General features: G+C 35.5%; 2 protein-coding genes, 5 non-coding genes and 1 pseudogene across 7 annotated transcripts in view; 6 read left to right on the top strand and 2 right to left on the bottom strand.

Moving 5' to 3' along the window:
- The first annotated feature begins 1,935 nt into the window (after positions 1-1,935).
- TRNAC-GCA (transfer RNA cysteine (anticodon GCA)) lies at positions 1,936-2,006 on the top strand. Its single transcript has one exon. It is a non-coding gene; the product is annotated as a tRNA-Cys (tRNA).
- Positions 2,007-5,032: 3,026 nt separating this feature from the next.
- On the bottom strand, positions 5,033-5,114 carry TRNAY-GUA (transfer RNA tyrosine (anticodon GUA)). Its single transcript has one exon. It is a non-coding gene; the product is annotated as a tRNA-Tyr (tRNA).
- Positions 5,115-7,652: 2,538 nt separating this feature from the next.
- Positions 7,653-7,726, top strand: TRNAM-CAU (transfer RNA methionine (anticodon CAU)). The gene has a single exon. It is a non-coding gene; the product is annotated as a tRNA-Met (tRNA).
- Positions 7,727-9,070: 1,344 nt separating this feature from the next.
- On the top strand, positions 9,071-9,158 carry TRNAS-UGA (transfer RNA serine (anticodon UGA)). Its single transcript has one exon. It is a non-coding gene; the product is annotated as a tRNA-Ser (tRNA).
- A 1,926-nt stretch (positions 9,159-11,084) lies between these two features.
- Positions 11,085-12,248, bottom strand: LOC123123285 (photosystem II D2 protein-like; annotated as a pseudogene).
- A 1,021-nt stretch (positions 12,249-13,269) lies between these two features.
- On the top strand, positions 13,270-13,357 carry TRNAS-GCU (transfer RNA serine (anticodon GCU)). Its single transcript has one exon. It is a non-coding gene; the product is annotated as a tRNA-Ser (tRNA).
- Positions 13,358-18,416: 5,059 nt separating this feature from the next.
- Positions 18,417-19,811, top strand: LOC123123280 (maturase K-like). Its single transcript, XM_044543760.1, has one exon. The coding sequence runs from the start codon at positions 18,476-18,478 to the stop codon at positions 19,199-19,201; it is 726 nt and encodes a 241-aa protein (XP_044399695.1). The 5' UTR covers positions 18,417-18,475; the 3' UTR covers positions 19,202-19,811.
- A 643-nt stretch (positions 19,812-20,454) lies between these two features.
- The window catches only part of LOC123123282 (photosystem II protein D1), a 1,429-nt gene continuing 107 nt past the window's right edge, over positions 20,455-21,776 (top strand). The window contains exon 1 of the mRNA XM_044543762.1: positions 20,455-21,776. This exon is cut by the window's right edge and continues 107 nt beyond it. Coding sequence (XP_044399697.1) covers positions 20,798-21,568 — 771 coding nt within the window. The 5' untranslated portion in view covers positions 20,455-20,797 and the 3' untranslated portion in view covers positions 21,569-21,776.

The following is a 21,776-nucleotide window of genomic DNA, read 5'->3' as shown; positions in this document are numbered from 1 at the left end:
CGACCAATCCTTCCTAATTCACATTTTTGTTGAAAAAATTTCTTTTGTAATTCCTCGCATAAGGACTCCGAAAATACCAGGTCCCCACCTACACAAGCAAATTGTTGATAAAACTCCAAAATAGCTTTTTCTTTTGACTCAATCCTCTTCTTCTCCTTAGCATTCGGGAAAGACAAGAAAATTTCAGGGTAGGAAACATTATCTAGAATTTCTCTTAGATTCGAACCCATAGCTGATGATAGAACTAGAATAGATATCTTTTGTTTTCTACTCACGCGAGCCCATATCCTTTCTTTTTTATCAATTGCTAATTCCGATCTCCCCCCCCCAATCTGATATTATAGTGCCAATGTAGATAGAAATTCCCTTATGATCTAATTCCGAGCGATAGTAAATACCAGGACTTAGCAATATTTGATTGATCACAATTCGGTATATTCCATTTATAATAAAGGTTCCTAAGGAATTCATTATAGGAATGTTTCCGATAGAAATGGTTTGCTTTTGCACATCGAAACCAAAAATTAATCTCGCAGATACATATAATTCGGAAGAATAGGTGAGTGATTCATACACAGCATCTCTTTCTTTTATCGAGGGTTCTAGCAATTGATATCCTTTCGCAAATAATTGAAATGCAATTTCGTGATCTGGATCTTTAATTGTTGGAAACTTGTCAAGTTCTTCTGCTAAGGCTTGATTAATGAACCTACAAAATCCCTCGAATTGGATCTGACTAAATCCGGGTATTGTGGACATTCCCTCGTTTCCATTCCGGAGCATCTTAATCTTAAGTTTCCTGTTTATCAAAGAAAAATTCCATTATCAGCTCACTCTTCATCAATCCCTCTAGATCGATCTAGCAATCATGGAATCTATATTCTGTTTACTGAATCACATGAAATTCTAGGGAACTCCACATACGTATTTCATATATGTATTTCATACATATGAATAGAGACCATTTGGACAAAAGTTCGAGTTTGCCAGGGGTACAAATGAAATGAAAATGAATTGATAAAACATTCCTAAAAAAAATTCTGCCACTTATACTTTATGTTATGATATTCTAATCAGATTGGATGGCAAAGATTTCTCATTTTATCTCCTTTCTATGAATGTAATAAAGCCGTAATATAATATACTAGAAAGTTTGACTTTACTTCGATTTAGAATAGCGTGCTTACTTTAATTTCTCAAAATAATTTGAGGGTTCTTTTTTATTTCGGATCGGAGTAGTATAATTGCTAGAAAATTCAGTATTTCATTGTGGAATTCTAAAATCAAGTAAGTCCCTTTTTTAAGTACATGCCAATCTAGTTATCCACCTCTCCCCATATCCATGCTTTTCTTTTATCGTAATTTCACTTGGGTAGGCCAAGATAGTAAGGTTATACTCTATATCAGAGCAAATTTCCTTTTTTTATTCAAGATATTTAATTTAATACTTTGAAAAATTAAAGCATGATTCCCCATAGAGATATGTACATAAAGGGGATCTTTGGATAATAATGCTGTTCGGACCTAAAGTTTACCTATACACGGATTAAGCATAAAGTCATAATATTTTATTATGCCATTGAAGGGGGGAGAGAATACCGATTTAAGAGTAGTTCACTACTGCAATAAAAAAAGAGAATTCTAGTTAATGGTTCCAATTTATTCTGAATTTTGCAGCTTGTGAATAGAAATCCACTTTTTCTTCTTTTTCATCTCAATAGAAAGAAATGGGAAGTTTTATTGTGTTAACACTGTATGTTTTAAGATAGAATCTATCGAGGAGAATAATAGAAACTGGATCAAAAAAAGCAGGAATAGATTTTTTGAAAAAGATTGGAAAAAAGTAAGTAGAATTATATTCAAAATAAAAGGGGCTTTTCGTAAGAAAACATGGATGAATACTTGCTGTTTTCTAGATTTTTGATCGGATTTTTTGGCGGCATGGCCAAGCGGTAAGGCAGGGGACTGCAAATCCTTTATCCCCAGTTCAAATCTGGGTGCCGCCTGATCAATAAAATACTTAGGTTTTTTTATAGTGCTGATCGAATTCGATCAATTTTTACTTCGCATAAGTTCGGGCAAGAGAGTAACTGGGCCTGCCGATACTGGGTTTAGAGAAACCATACCATAGTTCTATCCTCAAACTAGGGTTAGGGTTTGTTTTGACGGTAGTGGCCAAAATGGTTATCAATAGGGGTGAGGTAGTGTTTCCTTATTCTTTTATTATATGAATTTGAATTGGTTCTTAATTGAGATTCGATTTGATAATTTTAAAATACGAGGATAAGATGTCAGAAATCTTGGTATCCAAAGAAAGGTCCCTAAGGGGCATTCTTTTTTTTCAATCTAAGATTCAAGAAGGGACTCCATGAAAGAATATCAAGACTTACTAATTATTATACATTTTTTTATCGTACATCTTATGTTACCTACATACACTAAAGTAAGGACTACTTAATTCTAACGAGAATCCGATTAAATAGGTCGATCAAAAATCAATTTAGGAGTTGTGTTATGGATAAAATCTCTTCCTCTTCATTCTTTCATAGAATGATACAAAGCAAGGCTGCAGGGTTTAGGTCAAAAATAAACATTAGGTAAGGTAGGTATCCAATAAATATTTATCTATCGATAATTTTATGGTATATTCGGGCGTCCTTTGCTTAAAAAAAAGAGTAACAAAAGGAATAAAAAATCTTCCTATTCCCGCTTCTTCTATTCAGGACATCATTCCCATACTCTTTCTTTTTTAAGGAAAAAAGGGCTATAGTATCGTATTTTTAATGCTCTCTAATTCTACCAGAATTCCTATAAGAATTTGTTAGGAGTAAATTCCTTGAACTGATTGATCCATGGCCTTAGGGCGGAATCCCTTTTTGACTCTATACCCTTGATTCCACTATGATTATTGATCAATAGTAGAATAGAATAATCCCTTCATAGAAATAGGAGACATAATTTAGATGGATATAGTAAGTCTCGCTTGGGCTGCTTTAATGGTAGTCTTTACATTTTCTCTTTCACTAGTAGTATGGGGAAGGAGTGGACTCTAGGGATACTACTAATTGATTAAGTAATCAAATTGTTGTATCAATTCTTTTCATTAATGGATCATTTTGCATTAATCATTTTGTCAAACGTTATTCTTTAATCTTTTTCTTAAGTTTTGTTTCACTCCTGTAAGAAACTCTTGTATTGTAAGTTGTAATGTAAGAAAGAGCCATTATACCAATTCATAATTTCTACTAGAAATGACGAATGGTTAAAAAAAGTTCTATACATAAGAAAATTAGACTTTCTTCCACGGAACTATTCACGGCATATCACACATTTTCCATTTCCTTTTACTTTTTACTATAGTCTATTCTTAATATTATTTTTCTTTCCTTCCATGGATTCTTTGGTCAAGAATTGTCTTAGATTTTTTTTATTTTGACCTGATTGAAATTAAGTGGATGCAATGAAAAAAGAAATTGAATTAGACTAGTTAACTATTTCAATCTACTAATCTATTCTATGTAGATTCAAAGATAATATAATAGAAAGAATCTAAAGTGTCGTAGAAAAAACTATATGTAGTTCTTTCTACCACACTTTAAGATTCCAACCAGATCCTTTCATTTAAGACTTGGATTTTTTTATTTAATCCCTTTTTAATTTCTTCAATGATTAATTGGAATTCCAATTAATTATTTTGGCTGACTGTTTTTACATAAATAATAAGTAAAAAAGAAGTAGGAACTAGAATGAATAGTGCAGTAGCAATAAATGCGAGAATATTGACTTCCATAACCTCTTTATTTTTTATTTTCACAATAACTCGGGATGTAATCCCATGGAGAGGAAAAAGGGGTATCTTGTAAATTCAAGGGTAGGGCTTGCATTCTGATAATACCGAATCAATTCAATATTATGAATATCGGATCTATCAAATCAATTCATGGATGAGAGTTACATTTCACGGATGAGAGTTATATAGTATAACATAGGAAGATCCTCTATCCACACTAAGACCAAAATGGGTTTTTTGATTGGATTAGGAATTCCCTCTTTTTTAATTCTTTTCTACTTTTTCTTTTCTATATCTCTAACCCACGAGCTTTCTTAATCTTATACTTTCTTAATCGTATACAATTTCCCTTCCTTTTTCTTATAGTTATACATACAATTATGTATGTATTATATGACCAACTTTCTATGGGTCACATAGACATCCAAATAAGCAGTAGAAGTGAGATGGGGAAAAGAGGTCTGAAATAAAAAGGGAATACGATTTATGTATGGATTCCGGTAAAATACCGGTACTCTATTCCATAAGAGTGGAATAGGAAATTAAGATGAGGATGGTATCATCATAAAGAAAGATAGAGTAATATAATATCCTAAATTCTACTAATCCACATATCGTATGTGTGTCTTTCTTTATCTTTATCGATCGGGAGTAGTGAAAAAAATTCCTATATGCCTTCCCTTCCTCTTTAATGAGGGACGCAAAATAAAAAAGTGAAGTAAGGGTGCCCTGTGGGTATTTGATCTTGCTCCCTGCCCCTTTTTTCGTGGAAAAAGGAAATATCAATTTCTCCATTCATTGAACCCTAGTTCGGGACTGACGGGGCTCGAACCCGCAGCTTCCGCCTTGACAGGGCGGTGCTCTGACCAATTGAACTACAATCCCCGCGGGGTGTATGGCATACCCATTCTTAAATAGAACCATAAGAAGATTCGATTCGTCTTTCGTACTCTAAGAAATAGACGAATCATATACTACATACCCACATATTATATTATATGTGGGTATAGTGAGAGTGACATAACTAGTATGTCGTGATTTTTTATCACTAAAAATGGATAATAATCCAGCCTTCAATAAGAAAAACTCTTTTGTTTGTAAGAAAGGAATGAGAGAGATATGGATTAGAAAAAAAAATTCCCTTTTTTCTTTATCTTTTATTTCTATAGATCAGACATTTTATTTTATGGAAGAAAAACAAAAGGATTTAGTTCATACTCACGAAGCCCTAGATTTTTGGTTTGGGCCGAGCTGGATTTGAACCAGCGTAGACATTGTCAACGAATTTACAGTCCGTCCCCATTAACCACTCGGGCATCGACCCAGGAAGAATTTATTCTAGGGTTTTTGCTAATCTATGATTAACCTCCTTTCATAATACTCCCTACCCCCAGGGGAAGTCGAATCCCCGCTGCCTCCTTGAAAGAGAGATGTCCTGAACCACTAGACGATAGGGGCATCACTAGACGATAGGGCCATATACAACCACTCGTGATTATACTATAATCATAGTATGAGCAATTTTTTGGAATTGTCAATATACTCGAAAAGTATAAATAGATCCAAAGCAAAGAGTTTTTCCAACTTTTCTGTTATGTTTTCATCTAGGATTTTTTTTTAGTTGATCGTTATAGATTAATTCTCCGTGCTTCATTTAGTGTTCAGACCAAAAATGCATCCATCCCGCACTAAGTCATAAAATTCTCTAAAACTATAGAGAAAGTTTCAAAAACAAAGAACAAAAGTGAATCAATTTAGTAGAAAAGTACTCTATCAGATTCGAACCAACGACTTACGTCTTAGCACGAGATTACTCTACCACTAATTTAAAAAGCCCTTTATCGGATTTGAACCGATGACTTATGCCTTACCATGGCATTACTCTACCAGTGAGTTAAAAGGGCTTTTTATTTAATTCAAAAATTAGCCACTTGGATTTCCCATTACGGGTCTACTGCATAATGTACATATTATATATATAATATATAGAGATAGAGAGAGAGAGACATTATGTAGAGATTGTATATGTATATATCGATATCTTGAGAGCTCAAAATAAAATTAATAAAAAAAACATACCCTACATAACATATCCAACTCTTCTTGGTTCAGGGTTTTCCGTTTCCGAAGACTAGTAAAATAGGTGGATTCTGGAACCCCAAGGATTCAACGGTATATGGATATGGAAAATATAAGATTTCCGATCCTAGCGGGAAAAGGCGGGGAACAGATACCCAATAGGATATAGGATCCTTGGGAGGAACTTTTGGTAATGGCCTTGATCCTCTATGCTATTTTTTATGTGTTCTTAGTTCTATTGAACTTTTCTCATTCTTTTAAACAAGAATCTAATAAACTAGAATTGAGTCAGTGGAAAAAAGGAGAGAGAGGAAAGTGTTAAATGGAGAGAGTCGACTAATCAGAGACTTTTAGGATCTTCTTTACATCAGGTAAATCTGTCGGCCCTGTCCGTTTTTTCTTTAAGTTACGACTCTTTGCTGCTTACTTCTATCAAGCCATAGGGAAAGTCTATGATGAATTTGGAAAACTCATCTCACTCTTACTCTATGGCTTGGACTTAATGGGGGAAGAAAACATCTTCCATAATTTCTTTTTTGTTCAATTCTGGACAAAAAATAAAAGGAAAAAGGAATTTATAGGGACAGTGTTACCCCCTATATCCCCTAGTTTATATTGTAGGAATAATAAAACAATTTAGCAGTCTGACACACTTACGTCCTTGCAAAGTAAATAATTATTATTGTAGTCGTAACCGTAGAATAGGATCCTAATCAAAATAAATACATTTGGTTCAGGCGCTATTAGCATGGTAAGAAAAGATTTTTTTTACAAACCAGAGGGGCTATCTAAATCCTAAAGTAAAGGCGAGCGATCGAAGTAGAAGTACCAACGGCTCAGTGTCATGAACCTTCTCCATCTGATTCAATAAGGGGGAATTAGCCTTCTTGTCAAATGGCTATCCTTGACAAAGGGTACCATTTATACCATAATCTACAATGTAGCGGGTATAGTTTAGTGGTAAAAGTGTGATTCGTTCTATATAATAACTGAATTTGAAATGATATACTTAAGGCATCCTTAAGTTTTTTATTTTTATATTCCGATAAAAACTTTAGTTCTTATAAAGGATTAAATCATTTTCCTCTCAATAGCATATTGAGGAAGAATATACATTCTGGCGATTTGTATCCAAAGACTAATTTAAATTGCATCCAAAATAAAATTAGGATTATGAGTACAGAGTCGCGAAGCATAATTTTGCATTGGATTAAGTATTCCAATTTTGAAAATATGAGTAAAGGGTCTATGGATGAAGATACAAAAAAGTTGATTTCCAATCGTAACTATATCTTCTTAAAATAAGGAATAAGGAAGCCAAATAGCTAAAAAATGATAGTTTTGGTTTACTAGAACCATCCGCATATTGTTTCAGCTGGGTGGAAACCCAATTCTTTTCCTCAGGATCTCTTGAATGAAATTAGGGAATGAAGTAAGTAGATTAGATGGATTTAGATAGAATTTCTATCTCCTACTCTATAAGGATCATCTAGAAAGCGGAGAGCTTTGGTTCCATTCAAATAGAAAAGCTGACATAGATGTTAAGTGGTGAGAATATCCATAAAGGAGCCGAATGAAATCAAAATTTCATGTTCGGTTTTGAATTAGAGACGTTAAAAACAATCAACCAACGTCGACTATAACCCCTAGCCTTCCAAGTTAACGATGCGGGTTCGATTCCCGCTACCCGCTCCATTCTGTATAAAAGGAGTATTCTCTTTGTCTAGACATGTTAGAGGCTTGTATTCAAGCCTTTTTTGTCCACTAGTTTCTGGTACTCCAGAGCGGAGTAGAGCAGTTTGGTAGCTCACGAGGCTCATAACCTTGAGGTCACGGGTTCGATTCCCGTCTCCGCACTTAGCAGTCTATATAAAAGGACTATTCTATTTCTCTAGATATGGTAGAGGGGCGTATCCAACCCTTTTTTATTCATTAGTTCCCGGCCCTAGAGGGCAAAATTGAGCAGTTTGCGAAGTCACTTGCCTTCAAAAAAAGAAGGCGCAAGGCTTCTCCCTACCCTGCAGAAAATAAAAATGAAACGAAAGGGACAGTCTACCTCTCTCTTCCCTTTAAAAAAAGTTTGCCCGTTGTTTGTCTCAGTTAATACCCCATTTTTGGAGCTCTGTTGGCGAGTTCTATTTCTGCCTCCGGAGCGCCCTCTTTTTTTGAGTGGGATGCAAAGGAAGGGTAAGATAGTAAGGGATACGGCACTAGACTAACACCTAATTAATACTTAATTTAATATTAAGTAGTTAAACAGTTAACTAGACTAAACTTTTGATCATAGTACTTTGATAAATTAAGCGGGCGAGCGGCGGGAATCGAACCTGTATCTTCTCCTTGGCAAGGAAATATTTTACCATTGAACTACGCTCGCTACGCTATATATTTTATAGCGTATATCCGCCTGGGTCGACCTTCTATGTCTGGGTTGACCGTTTCATTTCATTTTCTATTATATTAAAGTTTTCCTTTTTTTATTATCTGTGAATGAATATTCTAATGGGAATGGAATTTCATAATACTGAAAGAGAAGAGCTAGCAATTCGGAACGCAAATTGCGTTTTAATACGTCTCACTATTCTAATTTTTTAGAAGAAATGGCCTTTATTATTTCTTTTTTATGGGGTTAATAAATATTAACCAAATTTCATTTAAGAAATGAGAGAATTCAGAATAGCTACGAGAAAGACTAGTCCAATCCATAATGATGTACCGGAAAATACAACATTTTTATTATTTGACCAACCATCAGGAGAAGCAAATACAAGGGGTACACTAATTACTAAGACTGAGGAAGTCGCAATTAATGCAAAAACAGCTAATTGGAAAGCAATAGTCATATTTCTAATCCTCCAAGCTACCATCAAATAAAGTTGACTACATATTTGATCCCTCACTTAAACCAAAATTGTAAAAAAATACAAGAAGTAGGAGGGGTTTAATCATGAATCCATTGATTCTTCTCTTTAATTCAAATTTATTACTTAAACCGCTTTTTTATTTGGATATGGGGGTGAGAAGAGATTATTTACTCTTTATTTCACAAGCGGGTATAGCGGATCCTGTATCCGTGTATACAGTATACAGAGATATATCGAAAAGGAACTTGTATCTGATATCTTTCTAGAGGCTAATAAATCTTTTTATTTTTTATATGGCTATGTTCTATTTGTAGGAGTAAAATAAGGATTAGGCTGTGGAGAGATGGCTGAGTGGTTGATAGCTCCGGTCTTGAAAACCGGTATAGTTCTAGGAACTATCGAGGGTTCGAATCCCTCTCTCTCCTTTTGCTTATTGAATACGTTTGTTTCTTTCATTTTTTTTCTGTCCCTTATCTTTCTTTCATAAAAAGGAATGAATGGCTCGGCTAGATGGAATAACCGAGCCAGAACAGAAAAAAAGTAGAACAGGCATAAATAAGAAAATCTTAGTTAAGAGGGTTCATGTAAAGAACAGGTTCCAAATCACGATCGATTCCCTTTTCAAAACCTGCTGCAGCAGCTCGGGCTCTTCCTGCATGCCATAAATGGCCCACAAAAAAGAAGAATCCTAGAACAAAATGAGAAGTTGATAACCAACTTCTAGGAGAGACATAATTAACTGCATTGATCTCGGTAGCTACGCCACCCACGGAATTTAAAGAGCCTAAAGGAGCGTGGGTCATATATTCTGCTGAGCGTCGTTCTTGCCAAGGTTGTATGTCTTTTTTCAACCTACTCAAGTCCAAACCGTTGGGGCCCCTTAGAGGTTCTAACCATGGAGCACGAAGGTCCCAAAAACGCATAGTTTCCCCTCCAAAGATAACCTCCCCAGTTGGGGAACGCATTAGATATTTACCTAAACCTGTGGGTCCTTGAGCGGATCCCACATTAGCTCCAAGACGCTGGTCTCTAACTAGAAAAGAAAAAAAGTAGAACAGGTATAAATAAGAAAATCTTAGTTAAGAGGGTTCATGTAAAGAACAGGTTCCAAATCACGATCGATTCCCTTTTCAAAACCTGCTGCAGCAGCTCGGGCTCTTCCTGCATGCCATAAATGGCCCACAAAAAAGAAGAATCCTAGAACAAAATGAGAAGTTGATAACCAACTTCTAGGAGAGACATAATTAACTGCATTGATCTCGGTAGCTACGCCACCCACGGAATTTAAAGAGCCTAAAGGAGCGTGGGTCATATATTCTGCTGAGCGTCGTTCTTGCCAAGGTTGTATGTCTTTTTTCAACCTACTCAAGTCCAAACCGTTGGGGCCCCTTAGAGGTTCGAACCATGGAGCACGAAGGTCCCAAAAACGCATAGTTTCCCCTCCAAAGATAACCTCCCCAGTTGGGGAACGCATTAGATATTTACCTAAACCTGTGGGTCCTTGAGCGGATCCCACATTAGCTCCAAGACGCTGGTCTCTAACTAGAAAAGTAAATGCTTGAGCTTGAGAAGCTTCTGGCCCGGTGGGTCCATAAAACTCACTCGGATAAGCTGTATTATTGAACCATACAAAACAACAAGCGATAAAACCAAAGACAGATAAAGCAGCTAAACTATAAGACAAGTAAGCTTCTCCAGACCATACAAATGCACGGCGAGCCCATGCGAAGGGTTTGGTTAAAATATGCCAAATTCCGCCAAATACACAAATAAAACCCAACCATACATACCCACCAATTATATCTTCTAAATCATCTACACTAACAATCCACCCTTCTCCACCAAAAGGAGATTTTAGTAAATAACCAAATATAACACTGGGGCTAAGGGTCAAATTGGTAATATTTCTTACATCTCCCCCCCCCCAGGGGCCCAGGTATCATATACACCGCCAAAATAAAGAGCCTTGAGTACTAGAAGAAAAGCACCTAGACCTAACAAAATTAAGTGAATACCCAAAATTGTAGTCATTTCATTTCTATCTTTCCAGACATAACCAAAGAATGGAAAAGATTCCTCAAGGGTCTCGGGTCCCAGAAGCGCGTGATAAATGCCACCGAAGCCTAAGACTGCGGAGGAAATTAGGTGAAGTACGCCAGATACAAAGTACGGAAAAGTATCTAGAACTTCCCCCTGGCCCTACTCCCCAACCTAGAGTAGCTAAGTGTGGAAGTAAAATCAACCCTTGTTCATACATGGGCTTTTCTGGTACGAAATGGGCCACTTCAAATAGGTTCATTGCTCCGGCCCAGAATACGATTAATCTGGCATGGGCTACATGAGCTCCAAGCAGTTTACCGGACAAATTGATAAGTCTGGCATTCCCAGCCCACCAAGCAAAGCCGGTGGTTTCTTGGTCACGACCAGCTAAAACGAAAGTTCCATTAAAGAGCGTTTCCACGTGGTAGAACCTCCTCAGGGAATATAAGATTTTCATGAGGCTGATCCTGAGCTGCCATCCACGCACGAATACCCTCATTTAAAAGAATATTTTTGGTGTAGAAAGTCTCAAATTCAGGATCTTCTGCTGCACGGATTTCCTGGGAAACAAAGTCATAGGCACGTAAGTTCAGAGCCAAGCCAACTACGCCAATAGCACTCATCCATAAACCGGTGATGGGTACAAATAGCATAAAGAAATGTAACCAACGTTTATTGGAAAAAGCAACACCAAAGATTTGGGACCAAAAGCGGTTAGCAGTGACCATGGAATAAGTTTCTTCAGCTTGAGTTGGGTTAAAAGCACGGAAGGTATTTGCACCAGCACCGTCCTCAAATAGTTCTACGGTCGCTCCATGAATAGCGCATAGCAGAGCCGCACCTAATACTCCGGCAACTCCCATCATATGAAATGGGTTCAACGTCCAATTATGAAATCCTTGGAAGAAAAGGATGAATCGAAATACCGCTGCTACGCCAAAACTCGGCGCAAAGAACCAACCAGATTGCCCCAGTGGATAAATAAGGAATACAGAAACAAAAACAGCAATTGGACCAGAGAATGAGATTGCATTATAAGGCCGCAATTGAACAGACCGAGCAAGTTCAAATTGGCGTACCATGAAACCTATTAGTGCAAAAGCCCCGTGGAGAGCTACAAAAGTCCATAGACCGCCTAATTGACACCAACGAGTAAAATCTCCTTGTGCTTCGGGCCCCCATAGTAGCAACAAAGAGTGTGCTAAACTATTGGCAGGGGTAGAAACTGCTGCGGTTAAGAAATTACAACCTTCCAAATAGGAACTAGCCAATCCATGGGTATACCAAGAAGTTACAAAAGTTGTCCCTGTAAACCAACCCCCTAAAGCGAAATAAGCACAAGGAAAGAGCAATAGGCCAGACCATCCTACAAAAACGAAACGGTCCCTTCATAACCAGTCATCCATAGTATCAAATAGATCATTTTCTTCTTTAGGAATTCTACCAAGGGCTATAGTCATAGTGATCCTCCTATTCAATTACTTCAACCATTTCCGAGCACCTCATATCACTTTCCAAGGCATATGATAGTTTTATTATCTGTGGACAATTTCTTTGTCGTTCAATGCCCTTTTTCAATGGTCTCGAAGAGAGAAATTTCCCATTTTTATCTATGGAGTCACAGTCACAACCGAGGTCGTGGTAAATCCATGAATTTGATTCGATTTGTTTTTCTTATACTATTTGTTTTTCTTATACTATAGAAATAGAAATAAATTCTTTTTCTTATACTATAGAAAGAAATAAACCTTTGAATTCAGCATTATTCCAAGACTCCTATTTCAAAGTCTATCTTTTAAGGGAAAAATGAAAATAAAAGTAACCCTTCTTTTCCCATTCCCTCTCTATTGCATGGGTGGAAGAACTAAAATAGAGGATTCTGAAGAAAAAAATGGACCTTCGAAATCCAATTTTATGTGTAGCGCAAAGTAGTTGTGATTTCTTCTTATTCCTATAGAACATCTAGTAACAAGAATATGAAATCGTAAATAGCGAAAAATTCTTGTCTTGCGCGGTCTAAGTCTAAGGAAATAAAAAAAATTCGCTTATACAATTTCATCTACATCGAATTTATATATCAGAATAGCGGATAGAGGCATCATTAAAGGAGTCAGGTCTACTTACTTTATGCTTCTTTCCAATTTTATGGTGGATTTGATAGGAACCCTTTTTGCTTTCTTGATAAATAATCGACAAAAAAGCGTTTTTTTTATATAACCTGCTTGTTTTATTATAATTATAACAAGTCCTATATGGAAATGCCCGCTAAAGAGAAAATCTATTTGATTGTCTCTCGGCCAATATCGATTTTTAGAAAGAAAAAAAACAAGAATTTTCTTCTTTTTTTATTAACATTAAGAAAAAAGAATATAATTAAAATGGAATTGGCAATATAATTTTTATAGACTTTTGAAAGAAAAAAAGGGGGTTTTTTGCAACCGTTATTTCTTATTTCTTGCCTATATCATATCACGGAAACCTTTCGCTTTGGAACGTGGAGAGATGGCTGAGTGGACTAAAGCGGCGGATTGCTAATCCGTTGTACAATTTTTTTGTACCGAGGGTTCGAATCCCTCTCTTTCCGCTCCCTTGGATCATTTGGGACTTTCGAATTGGAAAGAATTCTGACCCCCGGATTTTCTCATAGATAAATGTACGAAACAAGTCCAATAAGAAAAAAACCTGAATTTTTACTCCTCGCGTCCAGGATTCCGTCCTGGGTCATTAGATAAGAATCCAAAGATAAAGAGTGAAACAAAGAATATCACTACTGTATAAACAAAAAGTTTGAGAGTAAGCATTACATAATCTCCAAGATTTTTTTTTAAGGAATAGATTACCAGTTTTTCCTTACCACACGGATCCACTAGGATGGTTTTTTTTATACCTAAAAATGCAAAAAAAAAATTCTTGAAAAAAATTGCAAGAATTCTTTTATAATAAGCACTCTTATCAATAGCAAAAATTGGGTTAGGTGGTTAGGTATTGTGTAGGTACCTTTAGGTACCTGCTCAACCTAGGTGCAGGGGAGTAGAAAGGCTGATCCAAATTTATTGCTGTAGCTACCCATTCAATGTAGAAGAATTTAAATTTTAGAATCGAAGGTTCATAATATAAAAATATAAAACTTCTCGGCTTTTACCCATTTTTAAATTTTTTTGGAATGAACACATCATTCAATTTGGCATACAGAGTACTAAAGATTTCATCGAAAACTTACAGCAGCCTGCCAAACAAAGGCTAATAGAAAAAAGAATAGAGGTATAACAGGCATAATATCCACGATTGGATTGAAAATAGCATAAGCTTCGGGTAATTTGGCAAAGAAAAGACTAGTAGGATAAAGAACAGAATTAAAATAGATACAGGTTAAACTAAGTATATTAGGCATAACAAGCATTTCATTCTTGTAGAGTAAATAATTGGATTTTTCTTGAGTTATTTTTTTAAGGGAAAGAAGGAAAAGGCAGATTCAAAATCTTTTTTCTTCGGAATTTCCCAAACACAAAATACCTCCTTGTATTTGCACTCTCAAATGAGAGTGGAATAAATTCGACTTTCATATAATATCTTAATAGAATTCCATGTAATGATCAATGCATTTTTTGATTCTATATTATCCGCATGTGTAGAATACTAGCAAGAGAATATCCCTCCTTTTTTATGTAATTGAAATGGTATTGACGAATAACAAATCAACATACTAGTGTTTATTAGTGTCGCATAAAACCCGAAATGGGGCGTGGCCAAGTGGTAAGGCAGCGGGTTTTGGTGCCGTTACTCGGAGGTTCGAATCCTTCCGTCCCAGATTGTTTCTGATGAAACAAACGGTGAAATCATATAGTATACCGTACGAGACAAAAGTTTATTAAAGAGAATAATGATATCTTATTCTTTCTCAGAAAACATAATAAAGTCTTAAGTCCAGTCAAATTGACTATCTTTATTTTCATGAAAAAATGGGATCTATCAAGCACATTCACGATATGCCTCTACTATAAAATCACTTAGTCATATTTTTTCTTCCTTTTGGTATTCGAGTTGAAGAAGTACGAGAATTCTATAACTACCAAAAACTTTCAATCTTTTCATTGGAATAGTTTATTTAGTTATTATAGTTAATTGTTTTTGGTACTGAAAAAATATATTACTACTAGAATTCTAATTCTAGTAATTAAATTAATTAAACTTTTTTGGAGGTTGATAGTTTATTTATTGAGGAAGAGTCAATCCTTCTTTTCTCACTTCAAGATTGATCATCTCGAGCCATCCGTTGAGGGTGGAAATTTAAGAATAAATAAGTTTTAAGCAAACTTGTTTAGTCGTCTTTTTCAAACTATGTTTCATTCATATGATAGAATTTTAATATGGGTTTAAATAAATTGGATCTTGGCGGAGGCTTCCCGGATAAATACTTACTTTCTTTTATCCATATTGCTCCATAGATAGAAATTTTTATTAGTATAAAAAAACTAAACCAATGACTATTCATGATTCCATCCATATTGGATCAATTCTCTATACCACTTTGCAATGAAAAGAGGAATGTTTGTTATGGTAAAACTTTGTTTAAAACGATGTGGTAGAAAGCAACGTGCGACTTGAAGGACATGATCGATTGTGGATTTTTCTATCCATCATTTTCCATAGTAATGAAAATGCTCTTGGCTCGACATAGCCTATTCTATTCGTTCCGAACCAAATTTGCGCTGGGTTTAAGTAACATAGTACACGATGGAGCTCGAGAGGACAGAATTTTTTTTATCAAGGGAAAGAATCTAGGGTTAGTGAAAACTAATAAATTAGGCCAACTTTGTCAGTCTATCCTTAATATAGAAATAAATCGAAAGGTTAAAATAAGAATAAAGTCCAATAAAAGTATATCAGAATCAATCCCTCTTATTAGATTTCTATAGAAGAGACAAATGCTTTATCGAAGGAAATAAGAAAAAAGGGTATGTTGCTACTCTTTTGAAAGAAAAAAATAGGAATTCCCGAAGTAATGTCTAAACCCAAGGATATCACAAATCAAAGATAAAGGATTCCAGAACAAGTAAACACAATTTTCAATTGTCTCAACAACAGAGTTGGATCAGAATAAGGAATAAAAGTCAATTCGTTCGAAATGAGACAAAGAAAAGAGTTTAAAGACGACTCAAAAATTTTGGAAGGATTTTGCCTTCGAAGTTTGTCAGGCAAAATTAGCCCACTTGAGTCATGAGTATAAATGAAATTTGTTTTTTCTGTAAGGAAATTAATGCACGTCATAGTCTAATTTCTATTATTATCGACAGAAATTCGAATCATTTTCTCGAGCCGTATGAGGAGAAAACCTCTTATACGTTTCTAGGGGGCGTTGTTTATTTACATCTATCCCAATAAGCTGTCTATCGAATCGTTGCAATTGATGTTCGATCTCGAAGAGAAGGAAGAGATCTTCAAAAAGTAGGTTTTTATGATCCGATAAAGAATCAAACTTGTTTAAATGTTCCAGCTATTCTCTATTTCCTTGAAAAGGGTGCTCAACCAACAAGAACTGTTTATGATATTTTAAGGAAGGCGGAATTCTTTAAAGAAAAAGAAAGAACTTTGAGTTAATTGAAGAACTAAATGAATCAAAAAGTAGGATAGGAGAAGATTATTAGTATTCCTAGTTGTCTAATTATTTAGACACAATTTACCTCTTTTTTAATCCTATTTGGATTTATATTATATCGTGCCAATCCAACATAAGACCCTATTTTATTTACTTTTTCTATCTAATTTGTTTTCTTACCATTGTATTTCCATTGACAAAGGTCTATTGAACAAATAGAATTTGTAGATAGATGGGTCTCTTTATCCTCACTCCATATTCAATTTTTGCGCCTACACTTCGCTCAAATGATAAGGGTGTTCCTCTTGCATGTATTCTCATACAATATAATATATATTTATTTTTAATAAAAATCGCTAAAAATAAGGAGAATTTGGCCATCGTGATTAGGGTCGCTCTTTTTTTAACTTTACTTTAGTGGAATTTAACCGGACCTGTTCGTTTTGGCATTTGAGTGTTTTTCATGGTCGATAAAAAAATCTTTTGATGTCTTGCTAGTTCAATGTTTTGACAGAAGCGCGCGGTGTAATTCCATTGATTTTTGGATTTCGATCGTATCTAAGATCCTTTTTTTATCTGGGTTGCTAACTCAATGGTAGAGTACTCAGCTTTTAAGTGCGACTATGATCTTTTACACATTTGGATGAAACAACAAATTCGTCGAGACTCTTGGTAGAGTCTAGAAGACCACGACTGATCCTCAAAGGTAATGAATGGAAAAAATAGCATGTCGTAATAAAATCAATCTTTTTTGAATGGAATCCAAAATTACGATTTTCTGGGTCTAATGAATAAATGGATAGAGCCTGGCTCCAATTCTGGTAAAATAAAAAGCAACAAGCTGAACTTCCTAATTGGAATGATTCCCCGCTCTAATTAGACGTTAAAAATAGATTAGTGCCGGATGCGGGGAAAGGTTGGGTTTTCCTGTGAGTGGACCCTTTATTTTTTCTTTTTTTTAGAAATCCTAATTATTCTTGATTATGGATTGAATAAGGGATGTTATGGATTGAATGTGTAAAAGAAGCAGTATATTGATAAAGAGGCTGTATTCCAAAGTCAAAAGAGCGATTGGCCTGCAAAAATAAAAAAATTGTTCTGTTCTTTCTTTTAATTAGAACAAACATAAACTAATTGGGTAGAAAAGGAGCAGAAAAAGATCTGTGGATTAGACTCCCTTTCTTTCCAGGGTTTGTATTAAAAATGCAACACCCTGTTTTGACCATATTGCACTATGTATCATCATTCGATAAACCGAGAAATGCTTCTTCTCTCTGATTCAAGTAGAAATACAAATGGAAAAATTCGAAGGGTATTCAGAAAAACATAAATCTCGTCAACAATAATTTGTCTACCCACTTCTCTTTCAGGAATATATTTATGCATTTGCCCACCATTATGGATTAAATGGTTCTGAACCTGTGGAAATAGTTGTTAGTTGTAATAACAAGAAATTTAGTTCACTACTTGTGAAACGTTTAATTATTCGAATGTATCAGCAGCATTTTTTGGATAACTCGGTTAATCATCCTAACCAAGATCGATTATTGGATTACAAAAATTATTTTTATTCTGAGTTTTATTCTCAGATTCTATCTGAAGGGTTTGCGATCGTTGTGGAAATCCCATTCTCGCTACGGGAATTATTTTGTCCGAAAGAAAAAGAAATACTAAAGTTTCAGACTTTACGCTCTATTCATTCAATATTTCCCTTTTTAGAAGACAAATTTTTGCATTTGGATTATCTATCACATATAGAAATACCCTATCCTATCCATTTGGAAATCCTGGTTCAACTCCTTCAATACCGTATCCAAGATGTTCCATCTTTGCATTTATTGCGATTCTTTCTCAACTATTATTCGAATTGGAATAGTTTTATTACTTCAATGAAATCCATTTTTTATTTTCAAAACGAAAATAAAAGACTATTTCGATTCCTATATAACTCTTATGTATCAGAATATGAATTTTTTTTGTTGTTTCTTCGTAAACATCTTCTTGCTTACCATTAGCATCTTCTGGAACTTTTCTGGAACGAATCCACTTTTCCAGGAAGATGGAACATTTTGGGATAATGTACCCTGGTTTTTCTCGGAAAACCCTATGGTTCTTTATGGATCCTCTTATGCATTATGTTCGATATCAAGGAAAGGCAATTCTTGCATCAAAAGGCACTTTTTTTTGAAGAAGAAATGGAAATGCTACCTTATCAATTTCTGGCAATATTATTTCTGTTTTTGGACTCAGCCGCAAAGAATCCATATAAACCAATTAGCAAACTCTTGCTTCGATTTTATGGGGTACCTTTCAAGTGTACAAAAAAGTTCTTTGTTAGTAAGGAATCAAATGCTGGAGAATTCATTTCTAATAGATACTCGAATGAAAAAATTCGATACCATAGTCCCCGCTACTCTCCTCATAGGATACTTATCAAAAGCTCAATTTTGTACTGGATCGGGGCATCCTATTAGTAAACCCATTTGGACAGATTTATCAGATTGGGATATTCTTGATCGATTTGGTCGGATATGTAGAAATCTTTTTCATTATCATAGTGGATCTTCGAAAAAACGGACTTTGTATCGACTAAAGTATATACTTCGACTTTCATGCGCTAGAACTTTATCTCGGAAACATAAAAGCACGGTACGAACTTTTATGCAACGATTGGGTTCGGCATTTTTAGAAGAATTTTTTATGGAAGAAGAGCAAGTTTTTTCTTTGATGTTCACCAAAACAACTCTTTTTTCTTTCTGTGGATCACACACTGAGCGTATTTGGTATTTGGATATTATACGTATCAATGACCCGGTCAACCCTCTTAATTAATCATTAGACGAAATTAAGAAACAGGAAAGGGTTGATAAATGATCAAGAAAAAACTTTTCTATTTTTCATTCTGAAATGTTCTTTTTATTATAAGAAAGAGTAGGTGAATCAACTTACTAATTAAAAAAATTAGTAGAACTTCCTCTTTGGAATAGAAATTGGCTATTTCTACATAGGGAAAGTCGTGTGCAATGAAAAATGCAAGCACGATTTGGGGAGGGATTTTTCTCTATTGTAACAAGGAAGAATTATCTACTCCATCCGACTAGTTCCGGGTTCGAGTCCCGGGCAACCCATATAGAAAAGACCCATCAAAGTTTTTAACTTTGACTCACTTCATTTACAAATACAAAATTATTGGTTTGGTTAATTTAGTTATATGGATAGCTAATCTTTGGGCTGACTTGGTTGACATTGGTATATAGTCTATGTTATACTGTTAAATAACAAGCCTTCTATTATCTATATTCTAGTTAATACGTGTGCTTGGGAGTCCTTGCAATTTGAATAAACCAAGATCTTACCATGACTGCAATTTTAGAGAGACGCGAAAGTACAAGCCTGTGGGGTCGCTTCTGCAACTGGATAACTAGCACTGAAAATCTTCTTTTTATTATAATAAAGAGTAGGTGAATCAACTTACTAATTAAAAAAATTAGTAGAACTTCCTCTTTGGAATAGAAATTGGCTATTTCTACATAGGGAAAGTCGTGTGCAATGAAAAATGCAAGCACGATTTGGGGAGGGATTTTTCTCTATTGTAACAAGGAAGAATTATCTACTCCATCCGACTAGTTCCGGGTTCGAGTCCCGGGCAACCCATATAGAAAAGACCCATCAAAGTTTTTAACTTTGACTCACTTCATTTACAAATACAAAATTATTGGTTTGGTTAATTTAGTTAGATGGATAGCTAATCTTTGGGCTGACTTGGTTGACATTGGTATATAGTCTATGTTATACTGTTAAATAACAAGCCTTCTATTATCTATATTCTAGTTAATACGTGTGCTTGGGAGTCCTTGCAATTTGAATAAACCAAGATCTTACCATGACTGCAATTTTAGAGAGACGCGAAAGTACAAGCCTGTGGGGTCGCTTCTGCAACTGGATAACTAGCACTGAAAATCGTCTTTACATCGGATGGTTCGGTGTTTTGATGATCCCTACCTTATTGACCGCAACTTCTGTATTTATTATCGCCTTCATCGCTGCCCCTCCAGTAGAAATTGGCTATTTCTACATAGGGAAAGTCGTGTGCAATGAAAAATGCAAGCACGATTTGGGGAGGGATTTTTCTCTATTGTAACAAGGAAGAATTATCTACTCCATCCGACTAGTTCCGGGTTCGAGTCCCGGGCAACCCATATAGAAAAGACCCATCAAAGTTTTTAACTTTGACTCACTTCATTTACAAATACAAAATTATTGGTTTGGTTAATTTAGTTATATGGATAGCTAATCTTTGGGCTGACTTGGTTGACATTGGTATATAGTCTATGTTATACTGTTAAATAACAAGCCTTCTATTATCTATATTCTAGTTAATACGTGTGCTTGGGAGTCCTTGCAATTTGAATAAACCAAGATCTTACCATGACTGCAATTTTAGAGAGACGCGAAAGTACAAGCCTGTGGGGTCGCTTCTGCAACTGGATAACTAGCACTGAAAATCGTCTTTACATCGGATGGTTCGGTGTTTTGATGATCCCTACCTTATTGACCGCAACTTCTGTATTTATTATCGCCTTCATCGCTGCCCCTCCAGTAGATATTGATGGTATTCGTGAGCCTGTTTCTGGTTCTTTACTTTATGGAAACAATATTATCTCTGGTGCTATTATCCCTACTTCTGCGGCGATCGGATTGCACTTTTACCCAATTTGGGAAGCCGCATCTGTTGATGAGTGGTTATACAATGGTGGTCCTTATGAGCTAATTGTTCTACACTTCTTACTTGGTGTAGCTTGTTATATGGGTCGTGAGTGGGAACTTAGTTTCCGTCTGGGTATGCGTCCTTGGATTGCTGTTGCATATTCAGCTCCTGTTGCAGCTGCTACTGCTGTTTTCTTGATTTACCCTATTGGTCAAGGAAGCTTTTCTGATGGTATGCCTTTAGGAATCTCTGGTACTTTCAACTTTATGATTGTATTCCAGGCAGAGCACAACATCCTTATGCATCCATTCCACATGTTAGGTGTAGCTGGTGTATTCGGCGGTTCCCTATTCAGTGCTATGCATGGTTCCTTGGTAACCTCTAGTTTGATCAGGGAAACTACTGAAAATGAATCTGCTAATGAGGGTTACAAATTTGGTCAAGAGGAAGAAACTTATAATATTGTGGCTGCTCATGGTTATTTTGGCTGATTAATCTTCCAATATGCTAGTTTCAACAACTCTCGTTCTTTACACTTCTTCTTGGCTGCTTGGCCTGTAGTAGGAATCTGGTTCACTGCTTTAGGTATTAGTACTATGGCTTTCAACCTAAATGGTTTCAATTTCAACCAATCTCTAGTTGATAGTCAAGGTCGCGTTATTAATACTTGGGCTAATATCATCAACCGTGCTAACCTTG

Source organism: Triticum aestivum, chromosome 5D (genome assembly GCF_018294505.1).
Source record: "Triticum aestivum cultivar Chinese Spring chromosome 5D, IWGSC CS RefSeq v2.1, whole genome shotgun sequence".
In the NCBI taxonomy this organism is placed as follows: Eukaryota; Viridiplantae; Streptophyta; class Magnoliopsida; order Poales; family Poaceae; genus Triticum; species Triticum aestivum.
The sequence above is the reverse complement of the archived record's forward strand: the minus strand, read 5'-3'. Positions and strand labels throughout refer to the sequence as shown.